Source organism: Salvia miltiorrhiza, chromosome 8 (assembly GCF_028751815.1).
Source record: "Salvia miltiorrhiza cultivar Shanhuang (shh) chromosome 8, IMPLAD_Smil_shh, whole genome shotgun sequence".
NCBI classification, from domain to species: Eukaryota; Viridiplantae; Streptophyta; class Magnoliopsida; order Lamiales; family Lamiaceae; genus Salvia; species Salvia miltiorrhiza.
Genome location: NC_080394.1, coordinates 7,783,139 through 7,807,432, shown reverse-complemented (window position 1 = coordinate 7,807,432; position 24,294 = coordinate 7,783,139). Strand labels below are relative to the sequence as shown.

The 24,294-nt window shown below is 37.4% G+C and overlaps 4 protein-coding genes and 1 pseudogene across 5 annotated transcripts in view; 2 read left to right on the top strand and 3 right to left on the bottom strand.

Moving 5' to 3' along the window:
* LOC131000554 (uncharacterized) overlaps positions 1-24,294 on the bottom strand; it is a 407,676-nt gene that overhangs the window by 203,558 nt on the left and 179,824 nt on the right. The gene's annotated exons all lie outside the window — the stretch shown is intronic.
* Positions 554-4,643, top strand: LOC131000579 (ATPase GET3B-like). Its single transcript, XM_057926582.1, has 11 exons — positions 554-782; positions 1,460-1,671; positions 1,758-1,820; positions 1,905-2,012; positions 2,515-2,589; positions 2,662-2,730; positions 2,796-2,861; positions 3,161-3,235; positions 3,453-3,551; positions 3,838-3,972; positions 4,306-4,643. The coding sequence occupies exons 1-11, from the start codon at positions 653-655 to the stop codon at positions 4,441-4,443; spliced, it is 1,170 nt and encodes a 389-aa protein (XP_057782565.1). The 5' UTR covers positions 554-652; the 3' UTR covers positions 4,444-4,643.
* Positions 4,579-9,552, bottom strand: LOC131000521 (ABC transporter G family member 28-like). Its single transcript, XM_057926477.1, has 14 exons — positions 9,167-9,552; positions 9,009-9,085; positions 8,641-8,922; positions 8,495-8,558; positions 8,279-8,425; positions 8,151-8,185; positions 7,996-8,069; positions 7,014-7,897; positions 6,635-6,931; positions 6,033-6,521; positions 5,743-5,891; positions 5,367-5,656; positions 5,141-5,271; positions 4,579-5,064 (listed from the first exon to the last, which is right to left on the bottom strand). Exons 1-14 carry the CDS (start codon positions 9,415-9,417, stop codon positions 4,908-4,910), a joined length of 3,327 nt encoding a protein of 1,108 aa, XP_057782460.1. The 5' UTR covers positions 9,418-9,552; the 3' UTR covers positions 4,579-4,907.
* LOC131000581 (OVARIAN TUMOR DOMAIN-containing deubiquitinating enzyme 12-like) lies at positions 17,113-20,743 on the top strand. 2 transcript variants are annotated; one of them, XM_057926584.1, is made up of 11 exons: positions 17,113-17,410; positions 18,086-18,456; positions 18,541-18,719; positions 18,849-18,922; positions 19,341-19,395; positions 19,577-19,651; positions 19,733-19,806; positions 19,889-19,937; positions 20,137-20,221; positions 20,316-20,372; positions 20,472-20,743. In XM_057926584.1, exons 2-11 carry the CDS (start codon positions 18,123-18,125, stop codon positions 20,654-20,656), a joined length of 1,167 nt encoding a protein of 388 aa, XP_057782567.1. In that variant the 5' UTR covers positions 17,113-17,410; positions 18,086-18,122; the 3' UTR covers positions 20,657-20,743. The 2 variants fall into 2 exon arrangements, with proteins under 2 accessions (XP_057782567.1, XP_057782568.1); XM_057926585.1 differs by having other exon boundaries at positions 17,121-17,410; positions 20,489-20,743.
* LOC130998012 (peroxiredoxin-2E-2, chloroplastic-like) lies at positions 23,270-23,888 on the bottom strand (annotated as a pseudogene).

The following is a 24,294-nucleotide window of genomic DNA, read 5'->3' as shown; positions in this document are numbered from 1 at the left end:
ATTACTCACAAATTATAATTTCAAATTTCCCTTACACGATTTTTTATAATTAAAATTATTATGACTTCTTATGTTAGGATTTATTTATATACATCCCCTTAAACGTCTTCTTTATTTAAATTTGAAATTCTAACCATGTTCGGAAATCCTCCAGCCTTTTTAGTATAAAACTTATGAGTTGCTTTACTTTGTATTTTTCATTAATTGTGCTTTATAATGAAACCTTGTTAATTTTATGGCAAATTGTGCAAGTGCTTGGGCTTCTGATGGGCCGAATACAAGATGGGCGATTCTTTGTGATTTTGAGTGGGTAGTTCACTTATGCAAATGAGTGCGCTTATTTTCGAAACGGGATTTAAGGAGTATAAGATTGTAGTGTAAAAGTGTGTGGGCTACGTTATTTATAATGTAAAATTATTAACAAAAAAAGAAATGCACCACTAAAATTATTAACAAAAAAAAAAAATGCACCATTTTTATGGGGACGGCTCAAAAATGAATACGCACCGTTTTCGTTGGGACGGAGAAAGTAATATATAATCAATTAATGATAAACGAAGCCCTGTCGTCGGCGCCACCTTTCTTTGGACTTGAGTTGAGCAGTTGATAGTTCACCTCTGCCGCCGCTGAAGGAACCACTTTTCGTCGAGAAATGGCCTCTCTTTTCAATCACATCTCTAAATCCCTGCGTCACAAACATCCATATTCTAAACTCAGCAGAAGCATACAAGACTTGGTATCCGCTAACATCAATTCAAATCCACTCGCCCCATCATTCCAAGGTGCGACTTGCTCTCATTCACATACACACATGCGCACTAATTCACCCTTGGGTTTTGCAGTATTTTAGTTGAATGTTTGGTATTGTTGCTTGTTTCTTGAGTGAAGTTTTTCTTCTTAGCTGTTTTATTTCACAAGGGCGAGGATACTTGTTTTTCCCCCTTCGTTCATATTGTATATGTTTTATGATATTTTACTCAGTTTCTTATACTCTTAATTTTTTGTTCCCTTTAAGAATTTGAGCTGAAATAATCTGCAATCTGTGTCCACGAAAACATTGGAAAAGGATAGGTAGATTAACATATTTGATTCTCTTAGGCAGAAGATATGTGAAGACTGAAGACTTAGGTAGTTTTTAACTGCTAGGAGCAAAAGAGTTGCTGAAAAAATGAAACAAAGTTAATTGGTGGCTGAATTGTGAGAGAAGATTTTCAATGTGATATATGGGAAACCATTTTATATTACTAAGAACATGCATTGAAAAATGCAAATGTATTTGCTAGTATTTTAGGTGAAAGAATTCAGATTTTTTCCGGTAAAATGAAAACATTGCCTGCGACCTGTATTCGTGGCTGAGTTTACATGTTACATGAATTCCAAGTCTACAAAACATCCTTATAAAAGTACTGTTTCGATTAAGGTACCCTTTTAAACTTCCATGGTAATATTGTTATTGCAGCAAGATCTGTGGTCACTGCTGTGACAAAAATTGCTGGATTTGATGAAATGGTTTCTAGCACACAGAGGAGATTTTATTTGCTAGGTGGGAAAGGAGGTGTTGGGAAAACAAGTTGTGCAGCATCTCTTGCTGTAAAATTAGCGAATCATGGTCACCCCACTATGGTGGTGTCTACAGATCCTGCTCATTCATTAAGCGATTCTTTTGATCAAGTAATGTCTCGTACTCATGTGTATACTTGAGAGTTTGATTTTTAATCTTAGAAGACAATGCCATTTTCTCAATGTGTATTCCGTAGAATTTGGCTGGAGGGATGCTTGTTCCCGTACAAGGTGTGGATTCTCCCTTGTATGCACTTGAGGTATCGATTTCTTGATATGACGCACAGATCTCTCTTTCTCTAAGTGTTAGTTTTTTATTATGCATTGTATTTGTCGTATGAAAGTTAAACCCTGAAAAGGAGAGGGAAGAATTGAGTTCCAGAGGGCAGCACGATGAAGGGGCAGTTAGAAACGTCATGGACAGTATGGGCTTCGGGGGGCTTGTTGGCAAGGTGAGAACAGGTATTACTTGTCAGTTTGCCTTTCTTATGTTGCCCTTAGTTTCAGAGATTTATTCGGTTCCTCAACTTTTCTGTGAATTGCTGGTACATCCGTACATGTATTATGGCATCTGTTGTAGATTTATGATCAAAGAAGACATTCAAAGACGAAACTGATAACCGTTGCACTCATTTAGCAAATTAAGCCTTAGTTTCACTTATGTAAGGGTAAAGTAGCTGCTGAGTTAGGAAGCTCATTGTGTATTTCATATCAAATATATTTTTGTTAATTCTCATGGTGGGTTATGGAAAGAGGAATTGCTCGGAACAGTTGCTTTCGGTTCGATGGAGCTGGAGCTATGTAATGAGTAATATCTTATTCAGCTGATTTGAGCATGTAATACTAAATGTAGTCGAATCTCAAATAGCTATAGTTAATATTTCAGACTTTTGATGAACTAGAAAGATGATGTACCATTTATTCTTGTCTCGTACTTGCTTCTTTCTTGAGCAGATGGGAGACCTCAAACTTGAAGAGCTGTTGGACACTCCTCCTCCTGGTCTAGATGAAGTTATTGCAATTTCCAAGGTGCGTATAATAAATTATTTCTATTAACCCATTTTTGGATATATGCTAATTTATTATTATATCATCTTACAGGTCATGCATTTTTTGGAGTCACCGGAGTATAGTAAATTCAGTCGCATTGTGTTTGATACGGCTCCCACGGTAAGGGATTAGTCTTTGTTTCTTTGCCGACAGTTACAGAAGCTCCGCTAATATGAGTATTGTAGGGTCACACACTTCGACTATTGTCGCTACCTGATTTCCTTGATGCATCTATAGGCAAGATGATGAAGGTGAGTACATTTTTGTGTTTGTGCACTTGCGATTCTCTATATGCTCGACTTCTTTGCCCTCCTTCCCCCATCCTTAAGTTAGCGATTTTGGTAGGGAAATAGAATTATTAAAAAATTTATCCTATTATATATCTCAATCAAACAAAATCCCATATTTCCTGTCTAGCTAGTTGTAATTGTATGCAGTATGTACAACTGCTTCACTTGATATTGACATGGTTTAATTTGTCTTGAATATTCGTAGTAGGGATTTAATTAGTTGTACTGATTTAACACCCTTTACATATGGCTGAATTCAGATCAAGAAGAAGATAGCTTCAGCAACAGCAGCCCTTAAATCTGCATTTGGAAAAGGAGAACCACAACAAGATGATGTAAGAACCTCCTTAGTATTTTCCTCAATATAAGAGAAAGAAAAAAAGAAACTCCTTATTATCTTTGTATTCTCTTATGCTCTCATTTTATAAGAGGCTTTCTAGTAATTAACAGTTTACTTATTCAGAAAGGATTAGTACAGCCTTTTGTTCCCCAATTTTCATCTAGCTCTTATGATTCTGTTCTTTATCATTACTTTTTTCTAAAATTTTGCAGAATGACAAGTTAGAGCAGCTAAGGTTAAGCATGGGAAAAGTGCGAGATCTTTTCCGTGACCCAGAGACCACAGAGTTTGTGATCGTAACAATCCCCACTGTAATGAATCCACACAGATAGCTTTCAGTTTAATTTCTCTTATAAGATCAATGAAAACAATGATATATCTGCCATCATTTTTTCCTAATTAAATTTCTCATTTAACCAGAACCACTTGGATGCTATAGATATTCACAATCTTCTCATATCTGAATTCACCACACTCAACATCTGTAACAAGTTATTAATCAATCATTATCCCTATGTGATTAGGAAAAGGGTATTCAACACGTCCATTTTCTGTTAAACTGCTGCCTTGACTGCTTCCTGGTGTAATAATGTGTAGGTGATGGCAATCAATGAATCTTCAAGACTATGTGCATCCTTAAGGAAGGAGAAAGTTCCAGTGAACAGACTAGTCATAAATCAATTGTTACCTCCATCGGCATCTGACTGCAAGTTTTGCTCAATGAGAAGAAAGGTAAGATATGAATCTGAAATTGTTTCTCAGCTTCATCTTGGTTTTGATTTGGGCCTAGTGGAGCCACGGAAGTTTATACCGGTATATATAACGTTCTTCTCAGTAAAAGTCTAGGAATAACATCTTAAATACCAGGTTGTGCTTGAACATCTGAATTTCGAATATGCTTAGATACTTCAAATTAGATCAAGTCTTCAGCATTCAGAAAAGTTCTATCCTTTTTGTAGTATAAAATCTAATATTTGTAAGATACTACATATATACTAATCATAAAAGAAAAATTCAATTATGATACGAGGATGCATCTAAAGCTTCATATTTCATTTTCTCTAGGACCAAAGACGTGCTCTTGATATGATCGAGAAAGACCCACAGCTGGCAAAACTGAAGCGAATTGAGTCGCCTCTAGTTGATGTAGAAATAAGGGGTGTCCCAGCTCTTAAATTTATGGGAGATATGGTTTGGAGATGAAGCACCATCTTGATAGATAGCTGTATTTCATCCCACTTCTACATATGTTTCAAGAAGTTCATTGAATATCTTATTTATCGTCCTGTTTCACATACCATGGAGCATCTTGTAACTCAAGATGGAACTAAGACAGAATTTGAGAAATCAAATCTTCCTTCATTTACCTTTCACAAATGCAATAACAATGTCTTCTTTGTCTATGTTTCATCTCGTATTTCATTGGTAGGCGGGGATATATCCCCGGAGGCAAGAATTTTGTTGAATATGATACAACACCACCTAACATGTTTCTCCACTCTCATAGCCATCGTAGGATACAAACATACTATCAATAAGATCTCTAACTCTCACTGCTAACTGTATCCCATGACAAGGTTTGTCTGAAAATTTTCCTAACTATAAATCTTGCCCTTCCCTTTACCTCTCTGCTACAAGAAAATCAAAACCAGCTAGATCTTCTGTAACTATTTCTTCTGGAAAGTGACCAGACAGAAAAAGGCCACCCCTCGACTAAATATACCAGTCGCGATGAGGTATGCCAAACAGGGGTAGTAGTCGTCGAGGTCATAACCTCTCTGTCTGATTGCACCACATCTTTGAATAAGCCATACCCCAGAATACCTGCAACAGCAGGCAACAGATGCTGAATACTCTTGCAATTTTTATTTTTTTTGAGAGTATGGCATGCAGTTCATACCTTTCTGCATTTGCAAGCAGGAATGCTTCCAGAGCCCATTTTGTGTAGCAATAGTTTCCTATTTTTGATGCGAATGAATCCGCATCTTGGTTGGCGATGAGAGTAAGAACAACAGGGAGCAACACCGACCACTGGAAAGGTGCAAAAACACAGGATGTAGTCAAGACTTAAGTACTCAAGAAGACGAATGCCAAAAAACACTCTCAGAGAAGACAGAATTGCGCACCAGTTGGGCTGGAGCAGGTTCGTAGTAGATTGCAAGAACGTAGGCTATGCCAGTAACGCAGTATACGAGACACAGCAAGACCATGTAGTTGTCAAAAATGGTAGACCTGGGATTGTTGAAGAAATAGAACATCGATAGGTAGACAGCAGGCTTTATGATGGTGTTGAAATGATCGACAGAGTCCTTTGCTAGGAAATAAGCCAAGCTGCTCATGCCAGCAGCACTCTCTCTCCAGTAATGCAACTTGTCCAGAGAAAACGATCTCAAAGCAGCAATCTTGGTGAGCAAGGCTACACGAAAACATTGGTAAACATCAGTTTAGTTTTGCTGTACATTCTCAAAGCAGCAATCTTTTTAGATGGAATTCATGACTTACAGACTCCAATGACTGTATACAGATATCCCGTTGAGCCAAAGGTTTCGTCGCTCACTTTTGCAAGTGTTCCTAAGCATATTCCTGCCAGTAGTAGGATAAGATAGTCCACAGCTTGTGTTCTGGCTTCTCTTAGTCGTTGCTTTCCGACTCTGAGACGAAACTATTGTGCATCAGCAATCAAGAGGTAAGATGCTGTTGCTTTTACTCATCAATTTAAGCTTTCATCTCATACAATCTTAGATTATGCTTCTAGTAGAGAGAGTTTCCACCAAAATGAATGTAGATATTACCTCCCTAAGAAAAACTTATACTGCATGACGACGTTTGGTGTGTTTCGATTAGACAAGTCTTGGGACCTGTTGAAATTAAGCCATATGTGATCTTTCTTCTGGCCTACGGTAAACTTAACATCCTGCCAAAGATCTCCAGCAAAAGACTGGTCCGGGGTAGCACTTGCAGGCGTCATTCCTCCATGGGATGAGTCGTCAGTGGCAATGGACGAGACCCCTGCAGAATCTAGCATGTCGGGTGGTACAGGATAACCATTGTGAAGCATCCATCTGAGCGGAAGCTCCTTAAATTTGACAGTCGCGTTTGCATTTGGTTTCACTATTCCTTCCAATATGTCAATGTAGTAATCAGGAGGATTCACTCTTTCAGGGACAACGATCCCTAGACCAGAAAAGTATTCCTCGACTTTCTTCACTGGTCCGTGATACACCGTGAGGCCACCCTTAGCTAGAAGTATCAAATCATCGAACATCTTGTATAATGTGTAACTGCAGAAAGAAATGGTTGGTGATTAGCATCAGAAATCTCCGGGACACCTTAGCTTTCTCGAAGAACAGACACACGCTTTAGCTCATAAATAGTGATGAACTCCTTAGATTACCTTGGTTGGTGAACCACCATGCATATGTTTACTCCTTCAAGAGCTTCACGACGCAGGGCTCTGAGTAGCAGCAGAGAAGAAGAACTGTCTAGGCCAGACGTAGGCTCGTCTAAGATTAACAGCGAAGGCTCCATAACCATTTCAAGCCCGACATTCACTCGTTTCCTCTGACCTCCAGAGATTCCTCTCTTCTCAACAGTTCCAACTAGGGAGTCCCTAATGTGCTGCAACCCTAGGGATTCGATTACTCTCTCAACAACTAGAACTTTCTCTGCTTTTTCAAGATCAGCCGCGAGTCTACAGAAAATTTTAGGGATTAGAACCACGAAGATCATTATAAACACAGCATGAGTAATCATATAAATTGACAGAAATGTACCTGCATCTAGCACTGAACCAGAGATTCTCCTCCACTGTCAAATTTCCATGAACTATATCATCTTGAGGAACATATCCGATAATTCTTTTGTATGATTGCATAGGTTCGTTCTTCCCGTTGATAAGGATGGAGCCAGTGATGGTGCATCCAGCAGCTTTTCCCAGCAAGGCTGAGAGGAATGTCGTCTTCCCAGCACCCGACGGACCCATGACAGCAGAAACGTGGCCAGGTACGAGCTTCCCTGTGACGCACCTCAAGAGATGCTTGTTTTTACCCTTCAACGTGAGAGTCAAGTCTTGGAAGAACACTTCAATAGGCGGCCTACTTGAGAATTCCAAATCCGAAGCCACGGATATGACACCGGAGAATGTCAAATTCTTGGTCTGCTCCTGTAGAGCCTTCTCCTTCTCGATCTGGCCGTAGGCATACTTGAAGATCTGGCTGCGCGTGTGCAGCTGCTTCCCCTTCCCCTGCTTCTTCAGATTCTTGTCTCCGATCTCCACGTTGAACCCCTCGTCGTTATCAGGATTCTCTTCGAGGTCGCGCAGCATCTTAGTGAGGTTGCTTTCCTTTTTCTTCTTCCCTTTGAGCTCACCGGACATTGAAGCCAATGCTGCATCCGATCCGGGTTTAGGTTGGCCCGAGCCCTTATGCGGCTCGTTCAGCACGGACTTCTTGCGGGAGAATGTCCGTGACAACTGTGCCGTTAACTCTGCACCTTTCCGTGCGACATCCTTGGCGGACTTCCATCTCTCGCGAGCCTGCACCGTCTCTCTGGCGCTCCTCGCTGCGGCTTCCCTTGACTTGGCCTGCCTCTTCTCTCGATCGCTCAGGACTTGCCCCGAGCAGTTGTATATGATGAGAAGAATCATAGTGATCCCACCCTACATTAACATCAACGCCGCATTTCAACCAAATCCTTTGTCTCTTACAAGAGAAAACAAAGCAAGCAGTAGCAGTCGAAGAAGAAGAAGAAGCTTACGAAGAAGATGATTCCGTAAGCCGTGATATTCTGATTCTCAGTTTGCTGGTCACAGCCTGCGAGCTGAAAGCAACCTGCAACTCATCCATGCTGAGATTCATCATCATTCTTAAATGATAAAGACACAGAAACACACGTAGCAAGACTCGACTTACGCATTTGAGCAGTGGAACCAGACCTACAGAAATGCCTGCAACACATTGAAGAAGAAGAAGAAGAAGAAGTTTTGAGTAGGAGAATTAATGAATGCTATGAATCATGTCTGGAAACAAGTAATACCAACCCCTCGGTGCAGGGGAGTCTTTGGGTGGTGGTGGGACAGTAAAATCCTCCGGAACAGAACAACTCGTAGCCAGTGTTAAAATCAGACCAGATATCGGCGCCGCCGCAGCTGTGGTTGGCTTGCCCTGGAGGTAGTTGATAACGGTACCTTCCAAATTTCTCAGAATGTCAGCATCAATCATACATACACATACATATACAAGAATTGAAGGCTTACGGATCACAGACACCGGTGGCTTGATTGAGTTGAGCTCGAGGGCAGTAAGCTCCCAAGGGGCACGCTTCAAGAAACAGACAAATATTTTTGAAAAGTGCATATGGATTATGAAAGTTAGTATATTTAAGTGGAAAGATAGAGCTCACGAATCATGCAAGTAAGGCCATGGGGACAGAAGAAGCCAGGGCAACAAGGCTGACAGTCAAGAACTCTCTCCGGTATCTCTTTGTCATTTTTGATGTCAACATTGTCTTCTTTCTTCACATTGCACGCCCATCCGGGCTCGCAACCGGCTGGCCACGCCGTCAAGTTGCAGTTCTTGTTTGGTCTCAGATAGTAACTGCTCCTCAGCCCTCCTCCCCCGCCGCCCAACAGACTCTGCCCGTAGAACTTCACCTCCGCCGCCGTGCACAGCCGCTGCATAGCATCTGCACAACCCATTCATTATCAGACCATTCATCATCATCATCATCATCATCATATAGCCAATGCCATTCATTGATTGTCTACGTGCCTTTGTCGCCTCTCACGCATTCCGCCAAAAACTGCGTGTTCTTGGAGAAATTAAACGCCTTATCCCATTCAGCGTCCCTACATGCAAATTAATTAGCCATGAAATCGATGATTAGGATTTGGTGAGAGATGTTTGTTATTAATTAATTAATTAATTACATATCTCTGATGCAGAAGCCGAGATGCTTCTTGGCATCGGGGCCCAAGAAGGCGGAGAAATTGTTGAAGCGGTTGAACATGGTCTTGGAGAGCAGCTGCATGGCCGCCGGGTTATCGGCGGCAGCGGCGGCGGCGGCGGCGGGGTCTTGTGGTGTTGGTTGTGGTTGCGGTTGCGCGTGGCTCACCCGCCATATTGTTTGAAGGATTAGCGTGAGTGTTATCGCCGACGACAATATTCTCATTTCAAGCATCGTGTCATTCTCATTTGTTTTGCGAAGATTCAACAAAATCGTCTTCTTCCTTGGTTTCTGTTTTTTCTAGAGAGAGAGAGAGAGGGATGTTCCTTCGGAGTGTGGTTGTGGAGGGAAGAAATGGCGGGGAGGTGATTTAGGGAGTTGAAGAGTGTGGACCGTTGGATTGACTTTCAATTATTCTTTTCTTTTTTCAGAAACCGGGTTGTTATATATAAGTATTTAACTTAGTTTCCCAAATAGGGTGGTCAAAAATAAATTCATAAATTTTTAATAAAAAAATTTAGAATTATATTAAAACATTCTTTTACTAACATGCATGTCTTTATTCAATGTTGATGACAATAACATATGAAGTACTAATAGTGACAAAATAGAATAATTGTATATAAATTATATTTTCATATAATATTAGATATATTTTTTTTGTACTTTTATAAAGATTAAAAGATGACTAATTTCATGAGATGGACGAAGTATTAATTAAAAGAGGTTGAATTGTGGAACCAATCTACATAATAATATATAATAATAAAGTCGGCTTATCGTAAATAGTAACTTCTGTTTTTCTACTTTTTTATCTTTTTATTTTTAAAATTTGTTAACACATTCATTAATTACGTTGATATAAATGCATTAATTTCAATTGTACAAATATAAATGCATTTAGGTAGTTAATTAAGTCAATTAAAAGTAATTACCTTTTTTAAATATAATTAAAATGAGTTACTTAAACTCATATAAAAATGAATTGACTTTTTCCTAAAAAAAATGAATTGATTTAATTTATGTTTTGAAGGTGTTGATTAGAAAAAAAATTGAGGCTAAAGATATTCAAAGTTATATATATACGAAAAATTAATTATAAATTATAAGATTAGATATAAAAATAAATTGACTAAATTTATGTTTTGAAGCTGTTGATTATAAAAAGGTTGAGGCTAAAAATATTCAAAGTTATATATATATGTACGCCAAATTAATTATCAATTATATATAGAATTAGATTTGTCAATCAAGCAATTATTGATTCGCCACCTTAAATCACAATATAAATATCTTAAAATCAACAATATTATCACTCTATTTTGTACTCCCTCCGTCCCACTCCAAATGTCTCATTACTTTTGGGCACAGAGATTAAAAAATGTGTATAAAGTAGATAAATTATGTATAAAGTAGATAAAGCGAGTTGGTGGAAATTGTTTAAATATTAAGTATAGAGAGATATTGTATTGCCAAAAAAGGTATGGGTCATTTGGAGCGGGATGGAGGGAGTATGCCTCTCAAAATCTCAGCAAAATTCTTAGTCCTCTTTGCAAATTTCCCCCAGCTGATGAATGTCTTCCCCGTCACCGATTATATTTCTCTTGAGACAACATCTTTGACGCTACGACTTATATGCGTCTGCTGAAATTGAAGAAGTAAATGCAGAGACAATGAAAAGGAATGAAAAGCTGCAAATTTTATGCCTAAACTGCAAAGTAATTTATGTACGTCTCAAATGTAAAAATTATATCAAATAATCTATTGTTCATATTTGTTTTATCCAACTGTTAATGTTGAATAAATATATCATACATTGTTGTTCTTCTTATATAACCGTAGACCGTAGTATTTATTGGCACAACTTCATACTTTTTCACAGCATCGACTCTGTTTTTAACGAACAACCTCTATCATATCATAATTAATAAATTTCTTACAAATCTAAGATCCACTTCTTTCTCATGCGTTAGATGAAATGTTGATCATGTACATAATAAATTAAGGGTATGATAATTTAACTCTTATCACTTGGTTTTGTACCATATTACATTGTTCATTTCTCATCATCTCTTCTCATGCATTTTTATTGTTAAACAAATAAATTTAAAGATTAGGTGATGTTTGACTCGAAATTGAAACATTTTGCCTTAGGTTCATACGTTTATATTTTATATTTATGTTAGCAACTTCAAGTTTCAAGGTAACTTGGTGTTTTGAGGTAGTGCTTGATATGACTCTCCTAAAATCTATCTCTTTGTGTATTTGTGTGTGATATTTTTTAATATCTTTAAAATCTTGGAATCTCCCATAATCAATCGTGGAATTAAAATCTGTACAAGCAATAATATTATAGTATGAATGTGGTGTTGCAATTGAAGGCAATTATATTATATGGAATGAAATTGAGTGCAACAACTCTATTGCTTTTCTTGAATTTGTGTAAGAGACAATATTTTGGGATGTAAGAAATTACATACTCCATCCGTCCGCCAAGATTATGTAAAATTGCTTGGGCACAAGATTTAATAAAATTGGTGATGATTTTGATGTAGTGGAGAAAGGGTCTCACCACTTTATGAGATGTGTGGTTGAGATTGAATTTGAGGTGAGTTTTTTGTAAATAAATAGTGTTAGTAAGGATAAAATATTAAAGAAGATGGTGGGACCATTGCCTTAATCTTGTCGGACGTCCGATATAGTAATTTTTACATAATCTTGACGAACGGAGGGAGTATATAATACGAGAAAATGATTATTATATTTGTGTTAGCACAAATATGTATTGCTTTGTTAGTGATTGAGGTAGAATTGATTCGATCTCTAGAGAAATATTTGCGGCTATATATGAGTCTTTTTTTGTTCATTGTTTCCATTATGGAAACTAATTTAATTTATTTTTATGCTAATCAGTAAATTATAGTAATAAATAAATTTGCAACTTATTGTATCAATTACATGATGTCTATGTTTGAGTTTGAGTTCAACTAATTGACATAGAAGCAATGATCTTGAATACTACTAATTGAAAATTTTGATTCGGGTATCCAAATTTGAATCATTCGACAAGCCTAATCATGACCTAGATTGTAGATAATTATATTTTTAAAACATAAAAATAAGTAAGTGTTAAAATACATAATAAATATTTATATGGACTTCATTGTTGTTTTAATCCACAAAATTCCAATAACGAGATAAATTTGATGGTCATAACTCCGGTCATGTTATTAAGGAACATTGACCATTCTCAAGGAGTGTGTAATAGAACACGTTTGGTGATTACAAGACTTGGTAACCACATGTTGGAGGCTAACACATTAATCGATACTAATTCTGGCTAAAAAGTGTTGATTTCTAGAATGTCTCTGACTCCATCAGATTCACGACTTCCATTCAAGTTCGAATAGAGACAATTTCCTCTTATTATTTTGTATGTCATAACAATCAACAAGAGTCGAGAATAATCTATGCCACTCGTGAAGTTTTTTCTAAAGAAATCAGTATTCTCTTATGGTCAACTTTACGTTGCTGTTTCAAGAGTAAATAGTCGGAGTGGCTTGGAGATTTCAGCATGTGATAAACATAATAATATCATATCAAGTACAATGAATATAAATAAAGGCAAAGAATCAGCCGTGACAACATAGCTTTGGCAGACCACTGTTGGCAGTCCACTCGTAGAAACGCCACCTATAACAGCTATGTCAACCTACACCCGTGGCAGCTATGTCAACGTCACCCGTGGCGCTTCCAACTATGTTAACCTCCATTTGTGGCAGTCGTGTCAACGCCATCTTTGGCATTTCCAACTATGTCAATGCCACCCTTGGCACCTCCAGCCATGTCAATAATTTAGGCCTAATTGCATTGTTTAATGGGCTTTAGGGCTAGGTCCACTTAATAACTTATAAATAGGATTCTTATGTATAGAATTAGGGGTTGATTCATTATAATTACTCAACTCTATAATTGTATAACTCCACAAACAATAAATTCTCTCGGATTTCTCTCTGTGGATGTAGATCTTAACGATCAAACCACGTTAAATACTTGTGTTATTTTTATATTTTTATATATATTATTTATGTTGAGATTAATTCCACACTCATCAATTTTATTTATTTATTTATTATTATTGCACCCATATTTGTAATAGTATAATTAAAAAAATAAATTATTTGCTTAGTTAAAGGTTATGTTGTTTTTTTCAATATAACACAATAATTTTTATTTATTATTTTAACACAATACAATATTAATTAATATATAATTAATTAACGTTATAAAAAAAAGACTACAATAATTTACCCCGTGCCGCACGGGTGAAATACTAGTTTTACAAATATTATGTCCCAACTTGGGGTTTTGTTTTTAATCATCTTCATTCATTATTCGCTCACCTAAAATATGTAAAACAAACAAATGTTAAATGCACTACACTATGAGTGAGTAATTTACTTTACTTTTTCGAATTATGAGTGAGTAAGTTGTCGATGAGTATGTATGATTTATGAATATGTTATCATCATTCACGATCATAGTACAAAAAGATTCTTACAAGAATGAAAAATGGCGACGTCGGTAATCTATAATTTGGAGCTTTCTTTTTGTACGTATGCATTGCTGAAAAAGATAAAAGAATATCAAAACAGTCATAAAAAATGAATTCACTACAAGAATCATAGAAAATGAGCGACGTGGTAAATGCTAGTATTTGAAAAGTGTAAAGATGTACTATTGCGCAATAGTGACGTCATAATATCCAGTCGAACCGAATCTTGTGTCAAATTCCGACAAAATAGTAAACCGACGCCGCTTCCGCACTTTTTTTCATGTTGTCATTTGACCCTGCCTCATATTGCCCTTTTATTTTCTTTCTTATTCTCTCTTATTTCAAACAAGGTACATCTTTCTTTTTTTTTTATCAGAAAAAAGATAATTTTATTAAGACAAGAGAACAGCGAGGCACCAGTGGTACCCACGAAGCAAAAATCACAGATGCCCAAGTCGAAACCAAGGCACAAAGCCCACTCCAAAGCTACCGAAAACCAGACAAGAGCAAGAGTCAGGGACAAAAAAGAGGAACAAATTGCATCCAAGCTTTAAAATCAATGGGAGGAGCCTCTGTCTTATAAACTTGCTTCCAACTCCACAGTCGTGACTTAATCTCGGCAACTTGCTTTCCTTTATTCCACTTGGCTCCGCTGAAAACTCCTTTATTCCTAACTTTCCAGATGCTCCACACTGTAGCTATCCATACACTTGAGAGAATTTTTTGAGATGATTTTTGACCAAGATTAGTGAATGCGTTGAAGTGTTCTTTCGCCTTTTGCTGCAAAACTGAAGAGAGCCCAAGCCAAGAAAGGATCTCATTCCAAATTACCTTCGTCAGATGGCAGGTGGTTCAGCTCCTCACTTTTGTCTTGGCAGAAAAAACATTGAGAGTCTGTGGGAGAAAGTTGCACCTGCCTTCTTTGAAGTTTGTTGCAAGTTGCCACTCTCCCTTTGATAACTCTCCACGCCAAAGTCTTCATCTTATACGGAACCGGAGCTTCCCAAATTCTTTGAAAAGCCTCTTGATCCCTAGGATTCTGTCGGGCTTGCCCCTCCTCTCTACAAGCTTTATAGGCCAATTTGACCGAGAATTTGCCATCTTTAGATCCTTTCCATGTCCATCTGTCACTTTGCCCTGCATTCAAAGAAAAAGAGTTGATGAAGGAGTAAAGCTCAGCCACCTGCTCAACCTCTCGCTCTCTCAGCTCACGCGACCACTCCAGCCGCCATTTCCAAACAAACACATAAAAAATAAATACACAAATTTTTCTTAGGTGTAAATGACACTAACACTATCTTAGAATGATACTAACACTATTTTGTTTTATAAATGATACTATCATGTTATATAAATAACATTATATCTCGAAATGACACTAACAGTATATTGAAATGACACTAACACTAAATGATACTATCATGTTATCGAAATGACACTGTATACCTGAACGTACAAGAGATTTTATGATTTTTTAATTAGTTTGCGTCCAAAATTCAGTCTACTAATTTAGTACCAACCCACGACCTAAAAGATGGAAACTATAATTCCAGGACACGAATGATTAGGGGTGTAAGTGAGTCGAGCTAGCTCGCGAGCTACTCGGGATCGACTCGAAAATTACTCGAAATCGACTCGGTATAAGTCGAGTCGAGCTCGAGCTCGAGCTACTCGACTAGGTATCGAGCCCGAGTTCGAGTTTCATCATACTCGACTCGTTAGGCTCGCGAGCCTAATCGAGCTTTCAAACAAATTACGATTTTATCCCTATATTATAGCTTAATTATTAATATAGCTCATAATATATACAATTTGTTGAAGCATGTATGAGACGAGCTTAAACGAGCTCGAGCTCACCGAGCCTAAACGAGCTCGAGTTTGATTAAGATTCAATAATCGAGCCGAACCGAGTCGAGCTCGAGCTCATCGAATATGCAATCGAGTCGAGCTCGAGCTCAAAAATCTCAAACTCGAGCGAGTCGAGCTCGAGCTCGAGCTTGATACATATAGACCGAGCTCGAGCTCGAGTATGTCAATACTCGACTCGACTCGGCTCATTTACACCCCTACGAATGATTGAAACTTTCCATCTAAAACTAAAAAGTGATTTATTTTTACTCTTTTTATTTTTAAAATACTTTAAACAAATAATAAATGAATAGCTTTGATTGAAACTTAATAGAAAAAATAATTGGTATACATGATTTTCTAGTCACAAGTTAATATGTTCAACCATTAAAGTCATTAAGTGGATACACATTTTCAATATCATTTTTATCATCAATAAATACCATCAATTACAGAAACAGAAATTACATGAAGAGAAACGAATAAAATCCATCCACAAGAAATTGAGGAGACGCGACGAAGGCTTTCGATGAGGCAGTACAATACGAGGGAGGCTCTCAATTTTTTCGTGGGGGGCGATGTTTTTGCAATGAGGGATGGAGGTTTGTGGCGGCAGTAGTGGTAGCTGGTCGTCAATAGAAAAATATCAATTATATCATCGAGCAGCAAGGTGGAGAAAATGGTTGATGCAAGGGATATTTTGGTCTATCAAATTATAATCATGAATACTGTTTAAATCAGTGTTGTGTATCCTGGGGTGAAGGTGGGTTATGGTTTTCAAAGAGAAACAGTAAATATCACCATTTCCCTACACAATTTCTACATCATTTTCTTTTCAATTCATCTCCAATTTTGATTTCCTTTCTCATTTTTCCCACATAACAAAATGACTTCGTTTACTTTCGATTAAGAGAGCGAGAGAATTGTGGAAATGGTAGTAACAGAACATTTCATCAACCAAACATCAGAAAGAGCGCTCTCAACGAGGGGCTTTGTGTATCGTGATCGTGAGACCGCATATCAACGGCTACTTCAAGATTATTTACAACGGCGATTCGATGCACTGTCCAACTTTTTTAAACGCCATTTTCAGATGCAGAAAGATTTGTTTGAGCGCATCGTTCATGGCGTCCAGCAGGTGGATCATATTTTCAAATGGAAAAAGATTGTACGGGTCGGGACTTGCTCACGCTGTTGCAGAAATGTACCATGGCTAACTCAAAATCTTAAAACAAATTATGTAAGTTAACATAATGAGTCAAACTAATGCCATAATTGGCTCATAAGTGGACTTAGGATTAGGAAGCATGGTTGAACCAACTAGATGCTCAATTAAAACGGATGCTCTTATTATGAAACTATAATCTACCATAAATAAAAAAGCGGGAAATAAGCGTTTGATAATGATAAAACTATAACTGGAATAAAAAAAAGGAGAAAAAGAAAAGGACAAGAAAACGGGAAAACGGACAAACGTAAAGGAATCGCCGTCAGTTTGATAACAACAGCTTCTGAATACACTGGGAATTGAGACCCCAAAACTGAGATTCCAATTCCATTGTCCTATCTCTCTCTCTCCAGACAGCAATTCAATTCACCTCGTGACATGACACCCCACCCCCCGAAATTCACGACATTTTCTCACTCGCCCGAATCAATCCCATTATTTCCACACCTTAAATACTCATCATCAATTCTTCCTCTCCTCTCTCTCAATTCTTCTTGGCCTCTCCTCGTGTGGCATCTCGGCAGCGCGATGTCTATATAAATAGATGATAAGGGACTTCATGCTTGCAAGGATTTTCACATCACTCACCACTCAACGTGAGTTGCTTGTTGCACAATTATTTAAATCTTGGATTAAAGTTTCTGTCTTTCAACAATTTCTACTACTTTCAACTTTAAATATATGGCATTGATCATTCGTACATTACTTCGTTTGTCATTGATCTTGTTGAGATGGGAGATGGGATTTTGATTTCTGTCTGAACTTGATGTTTTGGAAACCTTTCTTCTATGCAAGTTAAATGTACTAGTGTTTAGCTTTTCAGTTGATCTGGATTTTTGCTTTGGGATTATGTTTCCAAGGGAATTTGATAACTTTAATGTGATTTTGCTAGTCTAAGGATGCAGGGGCGACTAGCATAGCAAGTAAAGTTTACTTGTACGACTTGATGATCATCGATTGGTTGCGTTGTGTTGTGTTGTGTTGTGTTGTTTGTGAGAATAACATCGATATCTATGTGTTGTTGTATCATTTGGGTGTCGAAAAAGTGTCTAAATTATACTACTAGAGAGAGAGAGCCATTGCTGTGAAACTGGGATACAAGTAGAGGAGAAGAGAAACTAATGCTTGATTTAAGGCAATGACTAATATACTGAGAGTGCTTCTGCTTGATAGGTTGTGTGTCTATATGTTTCGTTTCATGTTTTAGGCTATTTGGAAGAAATGTGTTTAGAGTGATCTTACAAGTCCTGATTCTTGTCTTGGCTGGGCAGATATGCTACTACAATTAAGATATATTGTGCGTTTACCATGATCACATACAACCAAGATCCTGATGTTATTCGCTGGGGACTTAAGCTCTTTGATGGTGATCCTTATTCTAATTGTGGATATTGTGGTTCCATCCCCCAACATAACGCGGACTGCTATCCGGGGCATTATTTGAAAGGATATCAGTATGAGTCGGACTGCAATTATGCAGGAGACCAAAACCTTAATGTAGACAGCCTTCACGACGAACTATCACAACTTTCAGTGACTGAACCAATCAAGTTGTTCCAAGATGGCATGGAGCACCAAACTTCGTTTTGTTCACAGGACTGGTTTCCACATTCATTGGGGAACTACAGCTATGTCGTTGATGGTGTGCTGATTTCTGAACGGATTTTTTGCTTATCCTAATTTTGCCACCTTGGTTTAATGGATCTTCATTCTCTTTGACTTGTAGGACATGATAGTCAACATGAAGAAGAAACTGATTTGGGAATTTCTGCTTCATGTTCTAGCCCAGGAGATGAATTGTACTGTGAAGAAGAGTGGTCGAATTCACTAGAACTAATGGACGAGCATGCTTTTGATGGTGAAGTAGGTAAAAGATTGAACCAGATATCGATGGCTTCTATTCCCGTAAGTGTAGCTTCTATCAAGTACTTAATTGAACCAATTTGGATATATTTAAACATTTGGCATGCTTGGCTGCCAAAAAAACGAGATAGGAATTAATTTATCGCTTTACCATGGACCTTATTTCTGCAGCACATTCCAAAAATTAATGGTGAAATACCCTCAATAGATGAAGCGACTTTAGATCATCAAAGACTTCTAGACAGGTACCATAGATTTATCTTTTTACATGAGCTTTTGATATGGAAAAAAGTACTTCTCTCCATCCCAAAAATATTTTCACTTCCCATTTTCAGATATTTTGTCTTTAATGTACTTGACATGAAATCTTCCTACTATACATTATTTACTATTAGAAAGTAAAATGATTGCCAATTGCAGATAATAGTATTAGATTGGCATATATTAAAGGAAAAATAAAATTCATTGCTTTTTGCCAAAATAATGAGATTTCTTTATAGCAGCCTGGGGTGGAGGATTTCTTTGCAATAGCTTGTTTGCTAGTTTGGTCAAAAAAGAAATGGTATCTATATCTCTTATGTCTAATGCTAATCATAGTTGTCTCATAAATTTTTATGCATTTCCCATCACAACTATTAACTTAGGTCATGTTACATTTTGTAGATTACTGGTCTATGAGCTGGTCGAATTCAAGGTTCAAGGTGATGGTAACTGCCAGGTCAGTTTTGTGCTCATCAATTTCTGCATTTTCGTACACATTTTCCATTGTCGTTCAAATAGCATAAAACAATTTAGTGCACCAGATCTCTCAAACTTGATGTTCTATGATTGCAATGATATGTTCCCAATAATCTCATTAAGTAACCAGATTTGACTGACTGGAGCCTATAATGTTTCAGTTCCGAGCTCTGTCGGACCAATTTTATCGTACTCCTGAGCACCACAAATTTGTCCGAGAGCAGATTGTAAATCAGGTTAGCATTTTCTTGTCCATACATCTCCTTAAAACTTGAGATTGATTTTCTTGGGCTAATGTTTCATCTGCCGCATTCTAGCTTAGGTCTTTCCCAGAGATCTACGAGGGATATGTGCCCATGGCTTATGACCAATATCTGACAAAGATGTCCAAGTATATATATCTGCACTTCATTTATTGATGATTCATTTTTGTGCCTATACACGACTTCTAACAAGACGTGAATGGCCATCAGGAACGGAGAGTGGGGAGATCATGTCACGTTGCAAGCTGCTGCAGATTCTGTATGTTTACCTTGGTCATTCCTTTTTATATTTCCATATTCGGTAATGCGTCATATGGTGATAATATACGACATACATAGATCTGATGTTACAGAAAATAAGGCCTCCATTTATTGTTTCTGCAGTTTCTAGGATTGTTTTAACTCGGTTGTTTAATCAAGTGTCTCGGCCACTGATTGTCGTTCTTCGTTTCCTGCAGTATGGTATAAAAATATTTGTCATCGCGTCGTTTAAGGACACCTGTTACATTGAGATCCTCCCAAACATTCAAAAGTCAGAACGAGGTAAAGTTACTGGGAATTTTGTTGCTTTTCTACCGTTTGCATAATTTCTTGGCACTAAGGATGGTTGAACGAACTTATGTTGCGTGCGGTGCAGTTATTTTCCTGAGCTTCTGGGCCGAGGTTCATTACAACTCGATATATCCTGCCGGAGGTACTCTCGTGTTTCGTACTGAAAGCGAATCAGACTTTTAGCATACTCATTTTCTTCAGCAGTCAGCAAGTAGAGTTTTAGTTGTAATTTTGCGAGAAGCTTGTATTGTTGTGCAGATTGCCCGACGTTTCGGACAAAGAAGAAGAAGAGGTGGCTGGCTGCTCAACACGAACACGTCGAATTACCAGAAGACTATAACTAATGAATGGCAATGGAAATCGACACCATTCATAACCTGCAACTCTACTATCAACCCAACAAGACCCCTCATTCTTTCTCAATAATATCTAATTCTCTCTTATCTGGATCTATGAGAATCTTTGTATTTAGTTGATGCACTTTTATTAACATATTTCCATTCTAACTTGCCAATATCGATAATCCTTGCTTATTTTTAGGTATTATTGCTGCAGATTTTCCAACTTAAGGTTTCAATATATGAACAAAATGGAAATCACACTGGAATTAATGTGTGATATTTATGTATATTGATTTTTAAATAAATGTTTCTGGACATACATGATTTATGAAAAAATGTGTCTGTTTATGTATATATATATAAATTTGGTAATTAATCAAGTACGATTTTTACATTTACGTAATTTGAAATTTATCATATTTTTGAAATTTCAAGGATGGAGAGAATGATGAAGATAGAATCGTATAATATATTATATCTTTAATTATTATTTGTCTTGTTGGTCAAGTTAGTTTGTTTCCTTTTAGATGTTTAGGGTTTTATTATAAATAGGAGTTTTATTTATGTTTTAGTGGAGTCGAATTGAGAGTTAAAATGTAGAGGGTGAGATTGTTCCCTTCTCGTGGTGTTCTTCCGGTATTCATGAGTGAATCAACGGATTAACCCTTATTGTACGTATTCCGGTATACGATGGTTATCAACGGAGTTCGTATATTATCAGTATCAAATATATTTCACGCTTCTACCTGCATCAGTTGGTATCCAGAGCCTTGCTTACGCTCCTACGCGATGTCTCCCCGTCAATCAATCGTTCAGAATGTTCAAGATTATCTCCATCGTGACGACGACCTTCTGTCTCAACAATTCAAGGAATTACGAGCACAGAATCGAGAGATCTTTGACTTCCTACACGGTCAATATGATCGACCCTATGCAGAACATCATCAAGGACGTTTCCGATTCGAGGACGAATCGTTTCAAGGATGGAGAGAAAGATGAAGATAGAATCGTATAATATATTATATCTTTAATTATTGATTTGTCTTGTTGGTCAAGTTAGTTTGTTTCCTTTTAGATGTTTAGGGTTTTATTATAAATAGGAGTTTTATTTATGTTTTAGGGGAGTCGAATTGAGAGTTAAAATGTAGAGGGTGAGATTGTTCCCTTCTCGCGGTGTTCTTCCGGTATTCAGGAGTGAATCAACGGATTAACCCTTATTGTACGTATTCCGGTATACAATGGTTATCAACGGAGTTCGTATATTTATCAGTATCAAATATATTTCACGCTTCTACCTGCATCACTTGACTTATAATGTCAATTTGGAGCGTAGTATCATATTAGCGCAATCTTTTGGTTGTTTTATACTAAATCAGTAAAATGCAATGCGGACATTTTTCAAAATAATTATTCCCTCCATTCCTCGAAACTTGAGCAATATTTATTTTTCGAATTGTCCAGCGAAGATTGAGCAGTTTTCTTATATGGCAAATTATTTTTTTCTTTATTCACATTTTCACTTTTCATCTATCATATGTAACATATAAAATACTAATTCCTTAAAACTCGTACCAAAAAAAAATTGCTCAAATTTTACGGGACGAAAGGAGTATTTAGCTATCATGATCAGTCCTAATATTACGTATTATTACTTTGATTGAATGAATAATAGTATTTAGCTATCATGATCACTCCTAATCTTGACATACCATGAGGTCCATGACCACGTAACCACGTTACAACCTTTAACAAATCAAATCTATTTTGCTCACACACTTTTACATTTTTATTACTATTCCTTAGGGGTGAGCAGTCGGTCCGGATCGAACCGAACCGGACCGAACCGATAAAACCAAGGACCGAATTTCAAAAAATTTTAGGACCGAATTGGACCGACGTAAACACTGGGACCGAACCGAAATCGGACCGAAACCGCCGTCGGTTCTCGGTTCGGTTCGGTCCAAAACCGAAATTTTGGGCAGTTTGCGAAATAAACCAAAAAAACATATTTTTACACATATAAAATCGGTTTAACAACAATAATTCAATAATACCACAAAAATCCATGAAATGTTAATAATATTAGGGTTTCTGAGTTTTAGATTATTAGAAATAATTAATAATATTAATAAAAATAATAAATATATATTAAATATACATATATTCGGTTCGGTCCGATTTTCATTGGTTTTGCCCTCCTCCGGACCGAAACCGAACCGATGATAATTCGGTCCAGGAAATTTGGGACCGGACCGGACCAATCACTGGACCAAAACCAGTCCGAACCGAAAAAATCGATCGGTTCGATCCGGTTCGTCGGTTTTGGTCCGATTTTGCTCACCCCTACTATTCCTCATTCTTTAATTTCGTCTACTCAAATTTTGCTAATTCCCCCACGCACACATATTATCTAAAGCATATTCAACTGGTTTATCTTTAAATATATGAAAATAATGCATCTATTACATCACAGTTTCAAAAATAAAAGGGTACATATTACTTTTTGGCCAATCATTTGATCATTTTTTAAAAAATATCTCATCATAAGGCTAATTACAACTTACAAGATAGTAATATTTGTCGTTTCATTTTTTTCTTGTCTATGACTCGCTAAAATAATCCGGCGACTGAAAAATAACGTGTTCCAACTAACAACCATGTTATGAATACACATGGAATTGAAAAAAAAAGGCGTTGTTTACATTGAAGCCTCTTTGAGCATATTCTCAACGCTACTGACATTGAAGGCACCTCCGTCCTCCACATTTAGGATCCTAATGACGCCGTCCTTGACATACATTGCGTAGCGGTGCAAACGCACGATGAGCCCGATGGACTTGTCGCCGAGGTTGATCTCACAGTCGATTGCGTGGGTGAAATCGTTGTTGTCGTCGCTAAGCAGCAGCACCTTGCCCCCGATCTTTAGATCCTCTTTCTACGCGTTCATGACGAAAGCGTCATTGATGGGGATGCAGGCGATGGTGCCCCACGCCCTTCGCCTTGAACTCCGCCGCCTTCTCTACGACCCCCGGGAGGTGCTTTTGCGATCCCGGGGAGTGAATACTTTCTTCTTTGCAATCAGTCGGCCACCGAGACGGCCTGGAGCTCGTTGGAGGTGTTCAAGTATGAGAGTGGTGTCGGGGAGCTTGTCGCCCACGGAGATAATTGTCAAGATTTTGGGGATGGCGGAGTGGCAATGTACAGTGACGAGTGGTTGTGAAGGGAAAAGAGAGAGGTTGTTTAAGATTGGGGAAAGAGAGGCGGTGGACGAGGTTTGCGGTCGGAAATGTGGCGGTTGATTCGGTGGCTACCGCCATTGTTGGTTGTGGGAAATAAGGATTTGTGTGTGTGAAATATAATAGGATTGTTTATTATGTGAATCTGATGTGTTTTTTATTATGTGAATTATTTTATTTTATATTTAATTCCACGTATATTGATATTAATATGACTGCTCGTGGAACACGTCATTTTTTAGTCGTCAAATTATTTTGTGAGCGACAAATAACAAAAAATAAAACGATGAGTATTATCCTGTAAAAATCGAATGATAAGCGAAAAAATGATATTTACCCAACATAAAATAAAATTAACATGTTTATAAAATTAACATTTTTACCTATATATTAACACTTTATAATATACTAGATACTAGATAGATAGAATAGATTAAATCATGCAAGTTCATGAAATTACATTTACGCCACTGATTTATACATAGCC

Bases quoted from the DNA above. Each gene is read 5' to 3' on its own strand.
- LOC131000521 (XM_057926477.1), bottom strand. From the start codon at position 9,417: ATGCTTGAAATGAGAATATTGTCGTCGGCGATAACACTCACGCTAATC. The intron at 8,559-8,640 runs GTGAGCTCTATC...TGTTTCTTGAAG, and splicing joins TGGCCTTACTTGCATGATTC to CGTGCCCCTTGGGAGCTTAC. The intron at 5,065-5,140 runs GTATGAACTGCA...CTGCTGTTGCAG, and splicing joins CTGCTTGCAAATGCAGAAAG to GTATTCTGGGGTATGGCTTA.
- LOC131000579 (XM_057926582.1), top strand. From the start codon at position 653: ATGGCCTCTCTTTTCAATCACATCTCTAAATCCCTGCGTCACAAACAT. The intron at 1,821-1,904 runs GTATCGATTTCT...GTCGTATGAAAG, and splicing joins CTCCCTTGTATGCACTTGAG to TTAAACCCTGAAAAGGAGAG. The intron at 2,731-2,795 runs GTAAGGGATTAG...TGAGTATTGTAG, and splicing joins TGTTTGATACGGCTCCCACG to GGTCACACACTTCGACTATT.
- LOC131000581 (XM_057926584.1), top strand. From the start codon at position 18,123: ATGATCACATACAACCAAGATCCTGATGTTATTCGCTGGGGACTTAAG. The intron at 18,457-18,540 runs GTGTGCTGATTT...TTTGACTTGTAG, and splicing joins CTACAGCTATGTCGTTGATG to GACATGATAGTCAACATGAA. The intron at 19,652-19,732 runs GTTAGCATTTTC...GCCGCATTCTAG, and splicing joins GAGAGCAGATTGTAAATCAG to CTTAGGTCTTTCCCAGAGAT.